General features: G+C 39.9%; 1 protein-coding gene across 1 annotated transcript; it reads left to right on the top strand.

The window, feature by feature from the left end:
* The first annotated feature begins 2,630 nt into the window (after positions 1 to 2,630).
* On the top strand, positions 2,631 to 13,179 carry LOC148102047 (uncharacterized). Its single transcript, XM_087843452.1, has 10 exons — positions 2,631 to 2,826; positions 4,210 to 4,411; positions 4,501 to 4,669; positions 5,792 to 5,885; positions 5,965 to 6,000; positions 8,414 to 8,467; positions 8,640 to 8,767; positions 11,347 to 11,482; positions 11,714 to 11,784; positions 12,076 to 13,179. The coding sequence occupies exons 1-10, from the start codon at positions 2,631 to 2,633 to the stop codon at positions 12,304 to 12,306; spliced, it is 1,317 nt and encodes a 438-aa protein (XP_087699578.1). The 3' UTR covers positions 12,307 to 13,179.
* Positions 13,180 to 13,861: the final 682 nt, after the last annotated feature.

The following is a 13,861-nucleotide window of genomic DNA, read 5'->3' as shown; positions in this document are numbered from 1 at the left end:
TAAAACTTCAGTATATAAGGAAGTGAGAGCACAGCATGTAGATTTGCCCAACTTAAATACATTTTTTGTTTCATTTTTCCCAAGAAACAAAACAAAAACATTGTGTTGCTGTGTCACAGTTCAGCAGAACTTACAGGCTGCTGCATGCACAGTCATGTCCTTCAATGTTTGGACAGAGATTACCAGATGAGTAATCAGCAGTCAGTGACAGTTTTACTGAAGAATCTATTGTTTATAAAGTGTGTGTATAAAAAAAGCGGTCTCACAGGTTCCTACAGGTTTTCTGTGAAGTTTTTCTCGCTGTAAAATGAGCCAACAGATTTTTCTGTTGCAGCGTGTTTACCGTCTTCAGCACACGCCCTGCTGCTCTTCACAGACACTGCAGCATATTTTCAGCTGAGAGACTCAAACACAGGCTTTGTTTTGTTTTCCTCTCTGGTTTTAAATCTGTTAAACGCAGAGATTAAACTAAATTTTCTTTTTAGAAGAAGCTTCCTGCGGCTTTGTCGGACCTCCAGCTGTTGCACTCTGCATTAACCTGACTCCGACACATGTGACTGTGCAGTGATTCATTGTCTGAACTGAGACAGTTCTGGTGTGAAAATCTGCCGGAGGTAAGAAACTCTTTAAGATTCATGTTTCACGTTAACTTTGCTGTCAGGACACATGCCTGAAAAAGTTTTACATGCTTACAGCCTGATGAACAGTTCAAAATTATATCAGATACATCTGCATGTATGCACGCATTTAAACAGTAATCAAACAGTCAAGCATATTTGAGTGTATTGAACATCATATTTGGTTTTACATGCATCAGCTCTGCATAACATTGATTCTGCAGGTGATGAAGTTGGAGCAGATTTTATTATTTATAAAATCTCAGTATCTCAATTCTTGTCATCATATTCACTCGTATTACTAACAAAGTTAATGACATAACCTTTATAACATGTTACTGGATAATTCCACAAAGAGAGCATCAAATGTGAAAAATATCTTATTTCTGCTCAGATGAGAAGTGATGAAGATTCTGTTTAGAGCAGTTTGTGCACCCCTGTATTAACATACACATGCAGGAACACTAAGGAAAAGCAAGCAGATGTCATTTAGCTTCCAGCAATGCCATCAATGAGATCATTATTGATTTTTTTACTGCAGGAGTCAATACATGTAAAGCCATATTAAAAAACAAACACAAATACATTTATTCCCAGACTCATTGCCTCTGACAGTGATACCACTGTGGGCTAAAACAAGGCGGTGGAAAATCTGCATGCTGATGACTTTAACTTGTGAGATGATCGGGGTAAAAGGAGCATCTTGAAGAAGCTGAGTGGTTCAGAAGTAAAGACGTGCAGGTGATCAGCTCTGTGTGAGCAAATTCGCTCTGAATGACAAAACTATGGGTTGTTATGACATCATCTTTTTGTTATAACCTCAGAAAGATTCAGAGACTTTTGAGTGTTGGTTGTGTTCAGGCAGCGCTGCATTAAACTCTCACCTGACTTTGAGGAGGACTTTTGAGGAGGTATTAACCTGGCAAACTTACTTTCAAAAAGTCGCAAAATCTTCAAGACTGATGTGTAGCACAGATGCTTTTATACTGAGTTTTTATTTATTTTATTGTATTTATTCATGCAAATATTTCATTATGAAGTCTAATCAGAATAAGATTAATATAAAATATAAATCAGCTAATAAATTGTTGTGTGGTTTAGCTTCAGTGAATTAGCTCCAGCTGTGTTGTACACTTCAACTACTCAACAATGATATATAATTGAATTATTTTCATGAATAATATTTGTACTTTTACTTGAGTAAAATGTACTTTTACAGAATGTACATAAATATAGTATTAGTACTTTTATATAAGTAAAGGATTTAGGTAACTGCAGATATAACCACAAAGCATTACAACTTAGCACACCTATCACACAGCAGCTACAATCACTGTGTGTAATGTAGTAATAGGAGCCTTTAGATTTCCAAAGCATGATGCAACAGCTGTTTATCAGACACTAGTTCAGACCAATGAGCTACTTACCAAATGACAGCCTGTCACATCCTGCTCTCCAGTCCACTCCACAGTCTGTCTGTTCAGAGGACCCAAAACATTATCTGGATAAAATATTACAGTGGAGCCTGAACCCACAGTGAGCTGAGTAATCTGGTGTCCATCAAAGTGACCCCGTCCTCCCTTAGGTTCTGCCTCCAAACTGTCAAAAGTAAATTTAGTCGTGCAAGCAGGATTTCTCTCCAAATGCAGAGAGCGTGAAACTGTAGCAAAATTTAATTGCGCCAGCGAAATGTAATTATTTCTCGTATTATCTTTTTGCTTGTGCATTTGTTATGACATATAATTCGTAGCAATGCATCAGGGAGGGCACCTGGTATGAAAATCTGCACCAACCATACAGACACCCGCTGAGTGTTTTAATCTCAGTTTCCCTGTTAATTCGTATTTGTTGATTATATTTTAACTGAGTCATCTGCTTTGACTGATGCATCTAAACCTGCAAAATAACTAGAAACTACTTTCCTCAAGATCTTCCTGTGCCATAAAAGTAGGGAAAAAAAGTGGAAATCTTTTGTGCTGACGTACAGAAATGTTATTCTTGCTTCCACAGAATATGTTTGCTGCTGAAGCCAAAGCATTTGTCCAGACGCTGGGAGGAACAGACCTCATCTCTAATGATAACTTAAACTGTAAAATGGATCTGCTGACTCTGGTCAAAGTCACTGAGGGAATTTTTTGGCCAGTACAGAAGTACAAAGTGATACACTGCAGCCTGCCCGAGCTCACAGAGGAAGAAAACTTCTCTCCAGGCATGTTATCAAGAAACAAGGCGTTACTGAGTAACCATGGTTCTATGAAGGAAGGTCAACAGGTTCACCTGGTGAGCTGTTTAGGAGACAGTTTAAAATTGACCCTCCTGAGACCCATTGCCCCTGGTACTGGGAGCAAGAGGGGAAAGTTCCCGTTTAATCGTCTGTAACATGGACTTGGTAATAAAAGTCCCGGTGTTCCGGCATACCATCCCATCATACATAATTTATGCACATTTTGGCTATCACACAATAATTCCAGCATAAATTTAAGTAGGATTGTTTACCACTTAACTTTACCCATCAAAGTATACTTGTAGTTCATATTCACAAAGATAGGACGGTTTGCAAGTTTCATCACAATGTGACAAAAATTCACCAAACCAGCCACAAAAGAAGATCATAATATTTTTGATTTTGTTTATGGTTTCATCCTGCAGATCTCCATCTGGAAAACGTTACAGTTATTTATTTTTCAACCATCAAAAAAACATTTCAGTCCAAGCAACCTTTAATGAAAGATTTAATTTATCAGACGGAGTTTCAGTTCTGCTTTAGGGTTTCTCATTATTACTCACATTTTAAAACATTTACTTCTTGTGGCTTGTTGGAGTTTCCAGAGACTTACCGGCGCCATCATGAGGAAAAATGCTGCATCTGCAATTCTGAAGAAAGTTTAAATCAATTTGAAACAGGATTTAATCTACACATCTGAAAAAAATATACTATGCTAATATTTCTTATAATCAGGGTTGACCATGAAGACAACCAGCCACAAAAGAAGATCATAATATTTTTGATAATCGACAATCAATAACATGAAAAATGGGCTTACCATGCTCGTTGTTTCCAATGTGTAAACATCCATTTGGCATTACAGAATGTTTCCTTCCTTACTCCATCTTCCACAATGCCTCAGAGCCGTTTCCGTTAAAAATCACCATTTTCTGCCCAGTTACAGACATTTGATTGTTACAGGGCAAGTGTCGTAATTTAGGGTGATGTGTATTTTTCACCTTGTAATATCTAATTGGTGGAACTGACATGAACAATGCCACATTACTGTGATTCATTTGGCTGAAACAATTCAAAAGAGATGTCAATCATGCAAATTGGCCAAAAGAAGCCGAAGCCACAGCCCCTCAGAATGTAAAGTGAAAACACACATTTCCAGATCTTGATTATGCACAGTAAAAAAAGACCCAGCGCTGTAAAGCCTTGAATAAAAGGTTTCTAAGCCCACTAACCCTGCCACTCATGAACCTGTGTCTCCTAAACAGTTCACCCTCACTGAGCTGACCTGCATGACAGCATGCTGACCTCGTATGAAACAGAAAAAAATGAAACCGAGTATAAAAAAATGATGCTCCATTCTCCTGCCAGATTACATCGAGGAAGTCTTGGTAGATGACTTTAAGAACACTACAGAGAAGAGTGGGAGTGGAGGTATAGGTGGAGAATGCAGGAATGTGGGTGAAGCTTATATTAATGCCAGCACTAGTTCTGTGGATGGACTGGTTCAGCCCGTCAACATGATGACAAAGAAGGCCAATGTTAAAACTGTGGTGAGCAGATTCAAGGGCAGGTACGTTTGTCTCTTTGCTTATTTATTTATTTGTGTATTTTCAAAATAAAAGCCAATTTTTCCTCTGTGTTGGATCCTTTTAAATCCAGGAAAATACACAAGGATACCTTGGACCTGCTGGGACTGAAAGAGAAGGATAAACTGATGTTTGTCTCTCAAATAGTTTACAACTCCAGCCCTGTCAAAATTATTAGAAAGTCTACGACTGATGGCTCCATTTTCACTTCTTATGTAAAGATGCTGAGTGTCTTTGCAAAGGTGAGTGAGTGAATTCAGCGGTCTGCAGGGACAAGAGTATCTGTTTCTGATCTTCACATACAGGAACCCATAGACTGTTTTAGGGCAAACCAAGACCTTGTAGGAGTCATTTCAGGGCCACTGTAAGGAGACAAACCTGCTAGGTGGGGCACTAAGGTAGTTTATTTGAAATCCAACAACCACGAACAGCAGACTTCTCTGACTGTTATAATCAGTGCATAATATGCCAATGTTTTTGGTTTATTTACAGACATAGTGTTTGAAGCCTTTATCCATGTCTCGTGTGTAAAGAGGGTTGGACACTTATTCTGTCACCCCATGCTTCCTTCAGGCTCAGTGAAGAAATGCAGACTAAACGAGGCTTAAAGCCTGGCACTGAACTTAAACCGTGGCTGGAGGTGTTATTTATCCTGGGTGGCACTGCAGGTCTGAACTCCAGATAATTTCTGGTGGAGCTGATTGTAAGAAGACACAGCTCACTGTGACTGGACATTAAACAAGCTTTAACCTGCAGGTTTGGTGGCATGTAAGAACAGTGCAGGTAGTAAACAGTGCAGTAAAAGAGTGACATAGGCATGAGTGACAAAGAGCGATAAATACAACTTTCTACTGTTAAAGTGACCATGTGGGAACACTGAACATATAGAAACGATTTTAAAATGAGACCACTGATTCAAAACCTAAACAGAATTAAACTGAAACTAGAGTTGATTGATTTACTGAGAAATATTTCTAGAAGTAACAGTTATCAGGCAATGTTTAGTTGTCTTTGCTAAATGAATTTGTATGATCGGATCTAATCTTTAAGTGACATTTTGGTGCAGACTCGATACAACTTGATGGGGGTAATGCACCAATACGTTGTTTGTCAACCGCCAATAAACACTGAGCAGAAGGAGAAATCATTTGCAAATAGTCAAAATAGTTGTTACTTACTACAACTCCAGTTCTCTGAGTATATCTGTGGTTTGTGTGGGGTTGCCTGCTGTGGATCTGTTGCCGTCAGCAGCTCCAGAACTCTCAAAGTCATAGTAAAGAGTCTCTGACCTTATCTCCCTCTCGTTGTGATTGTACAGATGTATTATTGGTCTAAATAATAATAATAATATTGTATTTCTTCAGGGGAGCGGTAAAGCGGAGACAAGCTTCACTGTGCCAGCAAAATCAATCTTTGCTTATAGCCTGGTGGAGATAAAGATAGAGAATGAGGAACTGAGTAAGAGCACAACACTGTGTTTAATGTGTCTGTGTGTGTCGGTGTCACTGAGTAGTCTTTCTCTTTTTCTCTCATTTAGAGATCTCATGTGAGCCATGGACTCGTAGTTTACTCGGTAGGTCACTGGGTGGTCTGAACTTTTCTTCTTTTGCAAATTTGAAAAAAACTTTTTGATGTCATATTTGTATTCACAGTCGCACTCACAGGCTCAATGTTACTAAGAGAAAAACATCTGTATCAAACTGTAAACCAAAGACGAAGGAGCATCGAGCTTTCACTTTAGACTGCTGAGTTTATTCAGAGTTTATTTATTCAGCATCAGAGTTAAAATCAGACACTTTCCAGATCGAAATGCTTACATCAGTAAAAAAAAAAGAAGTCCTTATGCTGTTTCTCTCTTTGTCATAAATCCCTCCTTTTCCTGTTCAGGTGAACATTTCAACATTTCAACCAACCACGATTAGACCTATGCTTAGTGTCATCCTCATTGGACTATGAGCTTTGTTTTTTTGGGTTGTTTTTTTTAGGTTCCACACCAAAAATAATTATGAATAGCCAAAAAACTTCACAGACAGACACAAAGGTGCTCACGTATCATTATCCCACGAGAGAGAGCTCTCTACACGGAGACTCTACCTTCAGAGTTTTACTTTCTGCAGATACAATTTGCAGGAAATAACCAGCAAACATTTTAATGTTGAAAACCAACTGACTGTCTTTCAGTGTCTTTTTGAATGTTACCTAGAGGTCTTTTTTGGCGTTCCAGCAGGAGGTAGCTAGTGTGGAAAAATTGCTTGAATGCTGTTATTGAAGAAGAAGAAATTAAAAATACTGTCAAGAACTTCTCTGGATGCATTGTGCTTAGTATAAAGTTTGATGGAGCGAGTATTATGGTATTCGGCTGTTTTTCAGCAGCAGGGCCTGGCACCTTAGTTCCAGTGAAAGGAAGTGTTAATGTGTCAACATAACAAGACATCTTGGAAAACTTCCTACTACCAACTTTGTAGAAATAGTTTGGGGACAGCCCCCTCCCGTTCCAACATAAATGCGCACAGTAGGTCCATAAAGACATGGATCAGTTAGTCCGGTATGGAAGAACTTGACTGGCCTGCACAGAGTTCTGACGTCAACACGATAGAAAACATTTTGGAAGAATTAGAGCAGAGTCTGTGTGTCAGACGTTCTTATTGAAAACCAGTGTCTGACTTCACAAATGTGCTTCTGGAAGAATGGGCAAAAATTCCCATAAACACTTTTAAACCTGTTGAAAGGCTTAGAAGAGTAGAAGAGTTGAGAGCTTTTTTTATCTGTAAAGGGTGAGTCGACATCATAATAAACCCGATGGATTAACAATGGGATGTCACATGCGTGTCATCAGTGTTGGGGAGTAACGGAATACATGTACCGCCGTTACGTATTTAAAATACAAAATATGAGTAACTGTATTCCGTTACAGTTACCGTTTAAAAAGGTGGTATTTAGAATACAGTTACTTTATTGAAATAAATGGATTACACGGCGGTACTTCCCTGTTTCATATTGTGGCGGTCCAGGACTGTTTGGGTTTTGTTTGACAGCTACGTTCTGTTGTTCCAGGTGGCAGCGTCACGGTTGCCATGGTTACATGGTGACGCTCTCTCTGCGTGTTTCCTGGGTGAGAGAGGCCTTTTTGTTGTTGTTGTGCTAAGCTAATAGGCAGAATGCTACAGGTATAGCTCTAAAGAATGTAGCATCATAGGCAGTGTAGTCCGTGCTGCAGGGAGAATGGACTGCTGTACACGTTATGTGTCTGTGAGCGAGGGAGGGAGAAAAAGGAAAAGTACGAGCTGTCATGGAGCAAAAACGGGAGCTGGAAGCATGTAAATATAATAATAACCACTGCAGCCAAGAAGAGTGCCTGATGAGCCCAGTTGTAAGTAAGCTATTAAGACTCGACTGTACACCGTGTTCGTGTTTTCCTCCAAAAACAATAAGTTCCGTTGAAGCAGCCTTTCAACGCCTCTCTCTGTCTCTCGCTAGCAAAGTTGACCCAGACAACAAAGTAAAGCTAGTTTTCGGCTACGAGCCCGACACAGAACCCACCGTATTAGCCAGAGGAACCTTTACTACGGTTCGGAGCCGCGGACCTTCAGTAACAGTAATAAATCACAGCAATAGTACATTCACGTAGTTGTAAACAGCATGATAATATATTAAGTAATCCAAAGTATTCAGAATACGTTACTCTCATTGAGTAACGTAACGGAATACGTTACAGAATACATTTTGGGGCATGTATTCTGTAATCTGTAATGGAATACATTTTAAAAGTAACCTTCCCAACACTGCGTGTCATGTCAGACAAGTGACTTTTGGCAATAAAGTGTAGTTATCAGTTGAATATCAGTAGGAAAAAAAAACTAAGAATAAACAAAGAGTCAGTCTGTCCAGACTTTTATTGTAAAATGTGTGTTTGTCTGTGGTTCAGTTTTGTAAGAGTAAAGACTTTCAGATTTTCTGGTGATAATCATTTTGAGATCTGTTTCCAGATTGGCTCCTTGGTGACGACGTAAGCAATCCAACTGTGAAAAAAGTAAAAGAAGGCAAGTGTGTGTTTAAATCTGCTGAGCTCTTCACAGTTCTGAAATAATCAGTTTGTTATCTTTAGAGATTTAAGACCTGCTGTTTAACAAACTGCTGGTTCCAGCACAAACTCTGTTTTCATGTACTGACAGTGTGGTCAGCTAGTTGCTGCTGTTTCTTTGTTTGCTGCAGAACTAGAGATGAAGGAAGCTCTACTGCAGCCGCTGGCAGATCTTCCTGAGTCGACCCGTCGTGATCTACTGAAGAAGCTCAGCGAGCTTGCTGAGGATGGGGATGATCTCTCTCTGCTGGAGCAAACAGTAAGAAGAATATTTACAACATCTGAAGCTTCTTTGTGCTCATCATGAAGTTTCATCTCCCACTGATCGTAATTCTTCAACTGATGCTTCATCAGTTACTGCAAGGAACAAAAAGTGAAGAGATGGTTAAACAGTGAGAATGAAGGTTCCACAAGAATAAACAAGCACCAGTCTAGCGGATTATCAGCAAAGGAGAGTGCCTGTATAAAAGCAAAGGTTTTGGCAGTTTGCTGATCTGGTGCATTCAGGTGTGTTAACACAGTGCCACAGTTACCCCACCAGTGGACATCCCAGGTCAGACCATGTAACCTCAGATAAACTGCAACAAACCCAAGAGCTACATCTCAGACTCTACAGGCCTTATGTTAAATGATTAAGTTCATGACAGCAAAATTAGAAAAAGAATGAACATGTGGGGTTTGTGCAGAAGGGTTGCCTGAAGAAAGCCTCTTCTTTCTAAAAAGAACAGAAACGCTCAGCTTAGGTTTGCAAAGTTGTTTCTGAACAAACTCCAAGACTCCAAGAACACAGCTGAGATGTCTAAGCAGCCGAACAGAGTAAACTATAAACTCCTCCATAAACCAGAGTATTCAAGATTCAAATGTGAGGCCATCTGTCCCACAGCTAAAGCTTAGATCAAAACTAGGTCAATGATCAGAGCACATCAGCACATTTCTGAAAACTGTAAGAGTGGCAGGATCTTAAGAATCCTGTGCATAAATAAATCCTCACAAACCTCAGTGCACTAAGAAGAGTGAAGCAAAATTGCTCCACTTCAATGTGAGAAACTGATTAAAAGGATCGCTTAAAGTTATTGCTGCTTAATTATATTTCTAAAAGCTCTTTACTGATATTTCTCTGCTAGTAAGCTTATCGGAACCATGGATGCTGCTGGTATATCTTTATCAACCTAAATCATGTATGCACAGGCCCAACAACCAATACTGACAACAGGCTTGGGGCTGTTACAGACCGCAGGTACAGTTAGGTCCATATATTTGGACTCTGGCACAAGTTTTTTTTTTTTTTTTTTTTTTTTACCCATTAACTGAAACATGTTACAATTATAGTTATATAACAGACATAAATGTAGACTCTCAGCTTTCATTTGAGGGTATACACATTACAAAAGTAATTGGACAGTTGACTCAAAGGCTACTTGATGGGCAGATGTGGGCAATTCCTTTGTTATGTCATTGTCAGTTAAGCAGAGAAAAGGCCTCGAGATCATTTGAGGTGTGGTGCTTGCATTTTGACGATTTTGCTGCGAACAAACAAGGTGCGGCTCTTTATGCAGGTGCAACAAGCCATCCTTAAGCTGAAAAAACAGAAGAAAAAAACAATTGCTACAATATCAGGAGTGGCAAAAACTACAGTTTGGTACATCCTGAGAAAGATAGAAAGCACTCGTGAACTCAGCACAACCTGGACCTGGAGGTCCACAGAAGACAACGGTGGTGGATGATCACAGAATCATTTCCATGGGGAAGAGAAACCCCTTCATTTCATGTCTTGATGCATGCTCAATCATCCAGGTAAGGCAATCCCAAAAAGGGGATTCTGTTCACCTGGACATAGTGTTTTCAGTGGAAGAAACATTTTGTCACTTATCCAAGTGACTTCTTCACTCTCAGCTGGCTGCAGGTTCCCCCAATCTTATAAACAGTACATTTGCACAATGACTGAAACTGGGCAGTGGGCTGTGAGGTCATGACCTCACAACATCCAACCAACTGAACAACACCGTCTACCATAAAGAGAAGACTGAATGAAAGTAAATGCAAATGGTTCACTGCAAGGTCCAAGCCACTCATAAGACTCAAGAATAGAAAGGCTCAAAAAAACCAAACAAACACAGTCCTGGAAAAATATTCTTTGGACAAATGAAACCAAGTTTAACCAGAATGATGGCAAGAAAAACGCATGCAGAAGGCGTGGAACAGCTCATGATCCAAAGCATGCCACAACATCTGTAATACACGATGGAGGCAGTGTGATGGTTTGGGTATGCATAGCTGCCGTAGGCACTGGGACACTAGTGTTTAATGATGATGTGACACAGGACAGAAGAAGCTGAATTAATTCTGAGGTCAGAGACATACTGTCTGTTCAAATCCAGCTAAATACAGTCAAATTAAATGGGCGGTTTTTAATAATACAGATTGACAATTAACCAAAACCTACACCCAAAGCAACCCAGGAGTTTATTCAAGCAAACAAGTGGAATATTCTTGAATGGCCCGGTCAGCCACCATATCTTAAGCCAGCTGAGCATTTTACTTGTTGAAGACTAAACTTCAGACAGAAAGGCCCACAGACAAAGAGAGATTGGATGCCGCAGCAGTAGAGGCCTGGCAGAGCATCAAAAAGGAGGAAACCCAGCATGTCCATGAGTTCAAGACCTCAGGCTGTCATTGCCAGCAAAGATTTGTCAGCATTAGAGTATTAGAAATAAACATTTTATTTCCAGTTATTTAATTTGGCCAATTACTTTTGAGTCTCTGAAATGGAGGGATTGAGTTAAAAAGGGTTTAGTTCCTGCTCTGATACTACTACTAATAATCCTCTGCTTCTCTCAGTTGGATCACTGCAGTAATGGAGCATTTGAAGGCACTTTGTCTCAGGCTGTCTCCTCCTTCATGGACCTTCTGGATATCTCAAACATCTCCAGTGCTGTGAAGGATGCCATTCACCTGTTGGTCAGCTCGTTGGACAGTAAGTCAGCTGACATGCTCTGAGACATTTATCCCATCCAGTTACATGTAGATCCTCCACAGGAGGTGTGGTATGTGAGCTGGAGGTGGTGGGGCTGAGATAAAGGTGCTCAGGTGTGATTTAGGAGTTTGTTGGAGCTCAGCTCACAGTTTTATTGACACATCTGAAGCACAGTGTTTCAGCTCGTCACATCGTCATCAAACTTTGTCTTTCTTCTTCATGTTTGAGCAGCTCTGCCAGGTGAAGTGCCGCCACTTCTGACCCGCTGCAGTCCAGACACTCTGAGAGTCCTCAACCAGCTGGTGGGTCCATTCACTCATTTGTCTACATTCATCTACATGCTCCTCTCAACAGCTGCCAGGCTCATCACACCTTATCCTACAGACTCAGCACACTGAACATGTGTAATCTGACACCTTAAACCATCGTCTATCATGTTTTTATAATGAAGAAGAAGAAACTAAAACTAAACAGAAAATCCCACACATGTAAAAGCACACAGCAGCAGCTCCGCCCACTATCAGCAGCCTGTGGGCGGAGTCTTCCTCATGTTTGAATCTGATCTGAGAACAGCTCCCTCTCTGCTTCTCCAGGTGGATGGACTGAAGGACGGTCGGGCCAAACTCCCAGAGTCCCTGCCCGTCCCCCTGCAGGAGGGAGGGGAGCTCCGCTGGGCGGCCGAGTTCATCTGTTTGAACGATCAGAAGCTGAAAGAGTTGAGTGACGGCTGGGACCGGCCCGAGCTGCCCCCAGAGGTTCTGCTGGAGGTTCTGTGCCTCGCTGTGCAGGGACTCAGCCTGATGCAGCCCACAACAAACCCTTAATGTCAGCTGCTGTGATCTTTGTTAATGTGCTTTTACAGCAGCCGATGCTTGTGATGGTTCAGTGTCCAGTCAGGTGAATACACCATAGTTTTGATGTCCATGGTTGATTCAACAATTGGTGAACTTTATTTCAATGTCTCACTCTGATTTTGTTTCTTGTTTCACTCTGTCATCTTTCTAAGAGACAAAAACACAAAAATAACCAACAGAATTCACATTTTATTAAAGTAACATACCTTTATTAAGTTATTTACATTATTGTTATAGTTTATGTCATGGTTCCTTTGTGTCATTCTTTGTGTTTGCAGACCCCACTTTAATCATCTGGTCTCCAACCTCCTTTTTTAACAAGTTCTTTATAAATACTTTTTAAATTCCTGGTTGTTAAAGGTTTGAAATTATGTGAGGGAACAAGTGAAACAGTTTTTCTATTAGAATAAAAAAAGAATGTTTTAAAAACATGAATGATGATGCATGATTAAGGCTGGAAATAAAGTTAATACTTAGAGAATAGTTGTAATTTCGGGGGCAAGTCAGAAAATCATACACACTGTATGGAACATATAACAATTAGAATGAGCTGCCTACCTATATCATTTTTAGGAAAATCTCTTCTTAAATTCTGTAATCCTAAAGTGTATATGCTAAACGCTGATCTAAAATGGGATTGTGCTAATGAGAGCTTAATGTCATGCTCAGAGGTAAAAACAGGGTCAAAAATGTAAATGATATAATACAGTGATGAGGTGTTACACCCTCTGTAATCCCTACTTGCCTTGTACTGACAGTGTAAGAGTGTCTGGGTGTTGTCGAGGTATAATTGCTAATTATCTGCACCTGATGAGGTGTGGCGGGTGGCATGTCTGGAGAGAGTTTGGGGGATGTTACTTCTAGCCTTGAAAGAAGGTTGTTATTTTGATTGGATGTTATTTGGTCATTTAAACTAAAAACCAAGGTTTCTACAAAGTTTGGTGTCAGTATCCACTTCATGTTGCCGGTTCATGTCTAGATCCAATGATGAAGTAATATAGTAAATATATGTTTGGCTCGATGAACATGCAGGAAACATTTTATCAGAATGATGAATCATTTAATTCTTGCTGGTTTCAGCACAAAACACATCTGATAAGAAGCCTCAATAATGTCACATACGTCTCCACAGGATCCTTTAATTAGGATGAAGCTCTCGCTCCATCTAGTGGTCATTACAAAAACTATCATATGAGTTAGCACACACTGCTGTGAGTTTAATCTGATCAGATTAACTGTCAGAGTATCAGATACTGACATTTTCTGTTTTCAAAGGCTTCCACCAAGGTCCTGGCTACATACAATACAATACAGTTTTATTTATATAGCACATTTAAAAACCCAGAGGCACACCAAAGTGCTTCACAATAACACAGAGAATCAACATAAATCAATTAAGAAAGTACAGATCAGGCACTAGCACAGACAGAAGGTAGGCACTAATAGACCAGAAGAGTTCAGTAAAATAGGTATCAAGCCTCAATTCATGAGGAAGGTCAGTTCATGAATACAAAATATCAAAGAA

This window comes from Neolamprologus brichardi, chromosome 7, assembly GCF_056152115.1.
Source record: "Neolamprologus brichardi isolate AB-2024 chromosome 7, ASM5615211v1, whole genome shotgun sequence".
In the NCBI taxonomy this organism is placed as follows: Eukaryota; Metazoa; Chordata; class Actinopteri; order Cichliformes; family Cichlidae; genus Neolamprologus; species Neolamprologus brichardi.
Note: the sequence above shows the minus strand (reverse complement) of the source record. Positions and strands in the feature narration are given on the sequence as shown.

Coding starts and splice junctions, on each gene's coding strand:
- LOC148102047 (XM_087843452.1), top strand. CDS start 2,631: ATGTTTGCTGCTGAAGCCAAAGCATTTGTCCAGACGCTGGGAGGAACA. Junction 2,827..4,209: donor GGAAGAAAACTTCTCTCCAG/GCATGTTATCAA, acceptor TTCTCCTGCCAG/ATTACATCGAGGAAGTCTTG. Junction 4,412..4,500: donor GTGAGCAGATTCAAGGGCAG/GTACGTTTGTCT, acceptor TTTTAAATCCAG/GAAAATACACAAGGATACCT.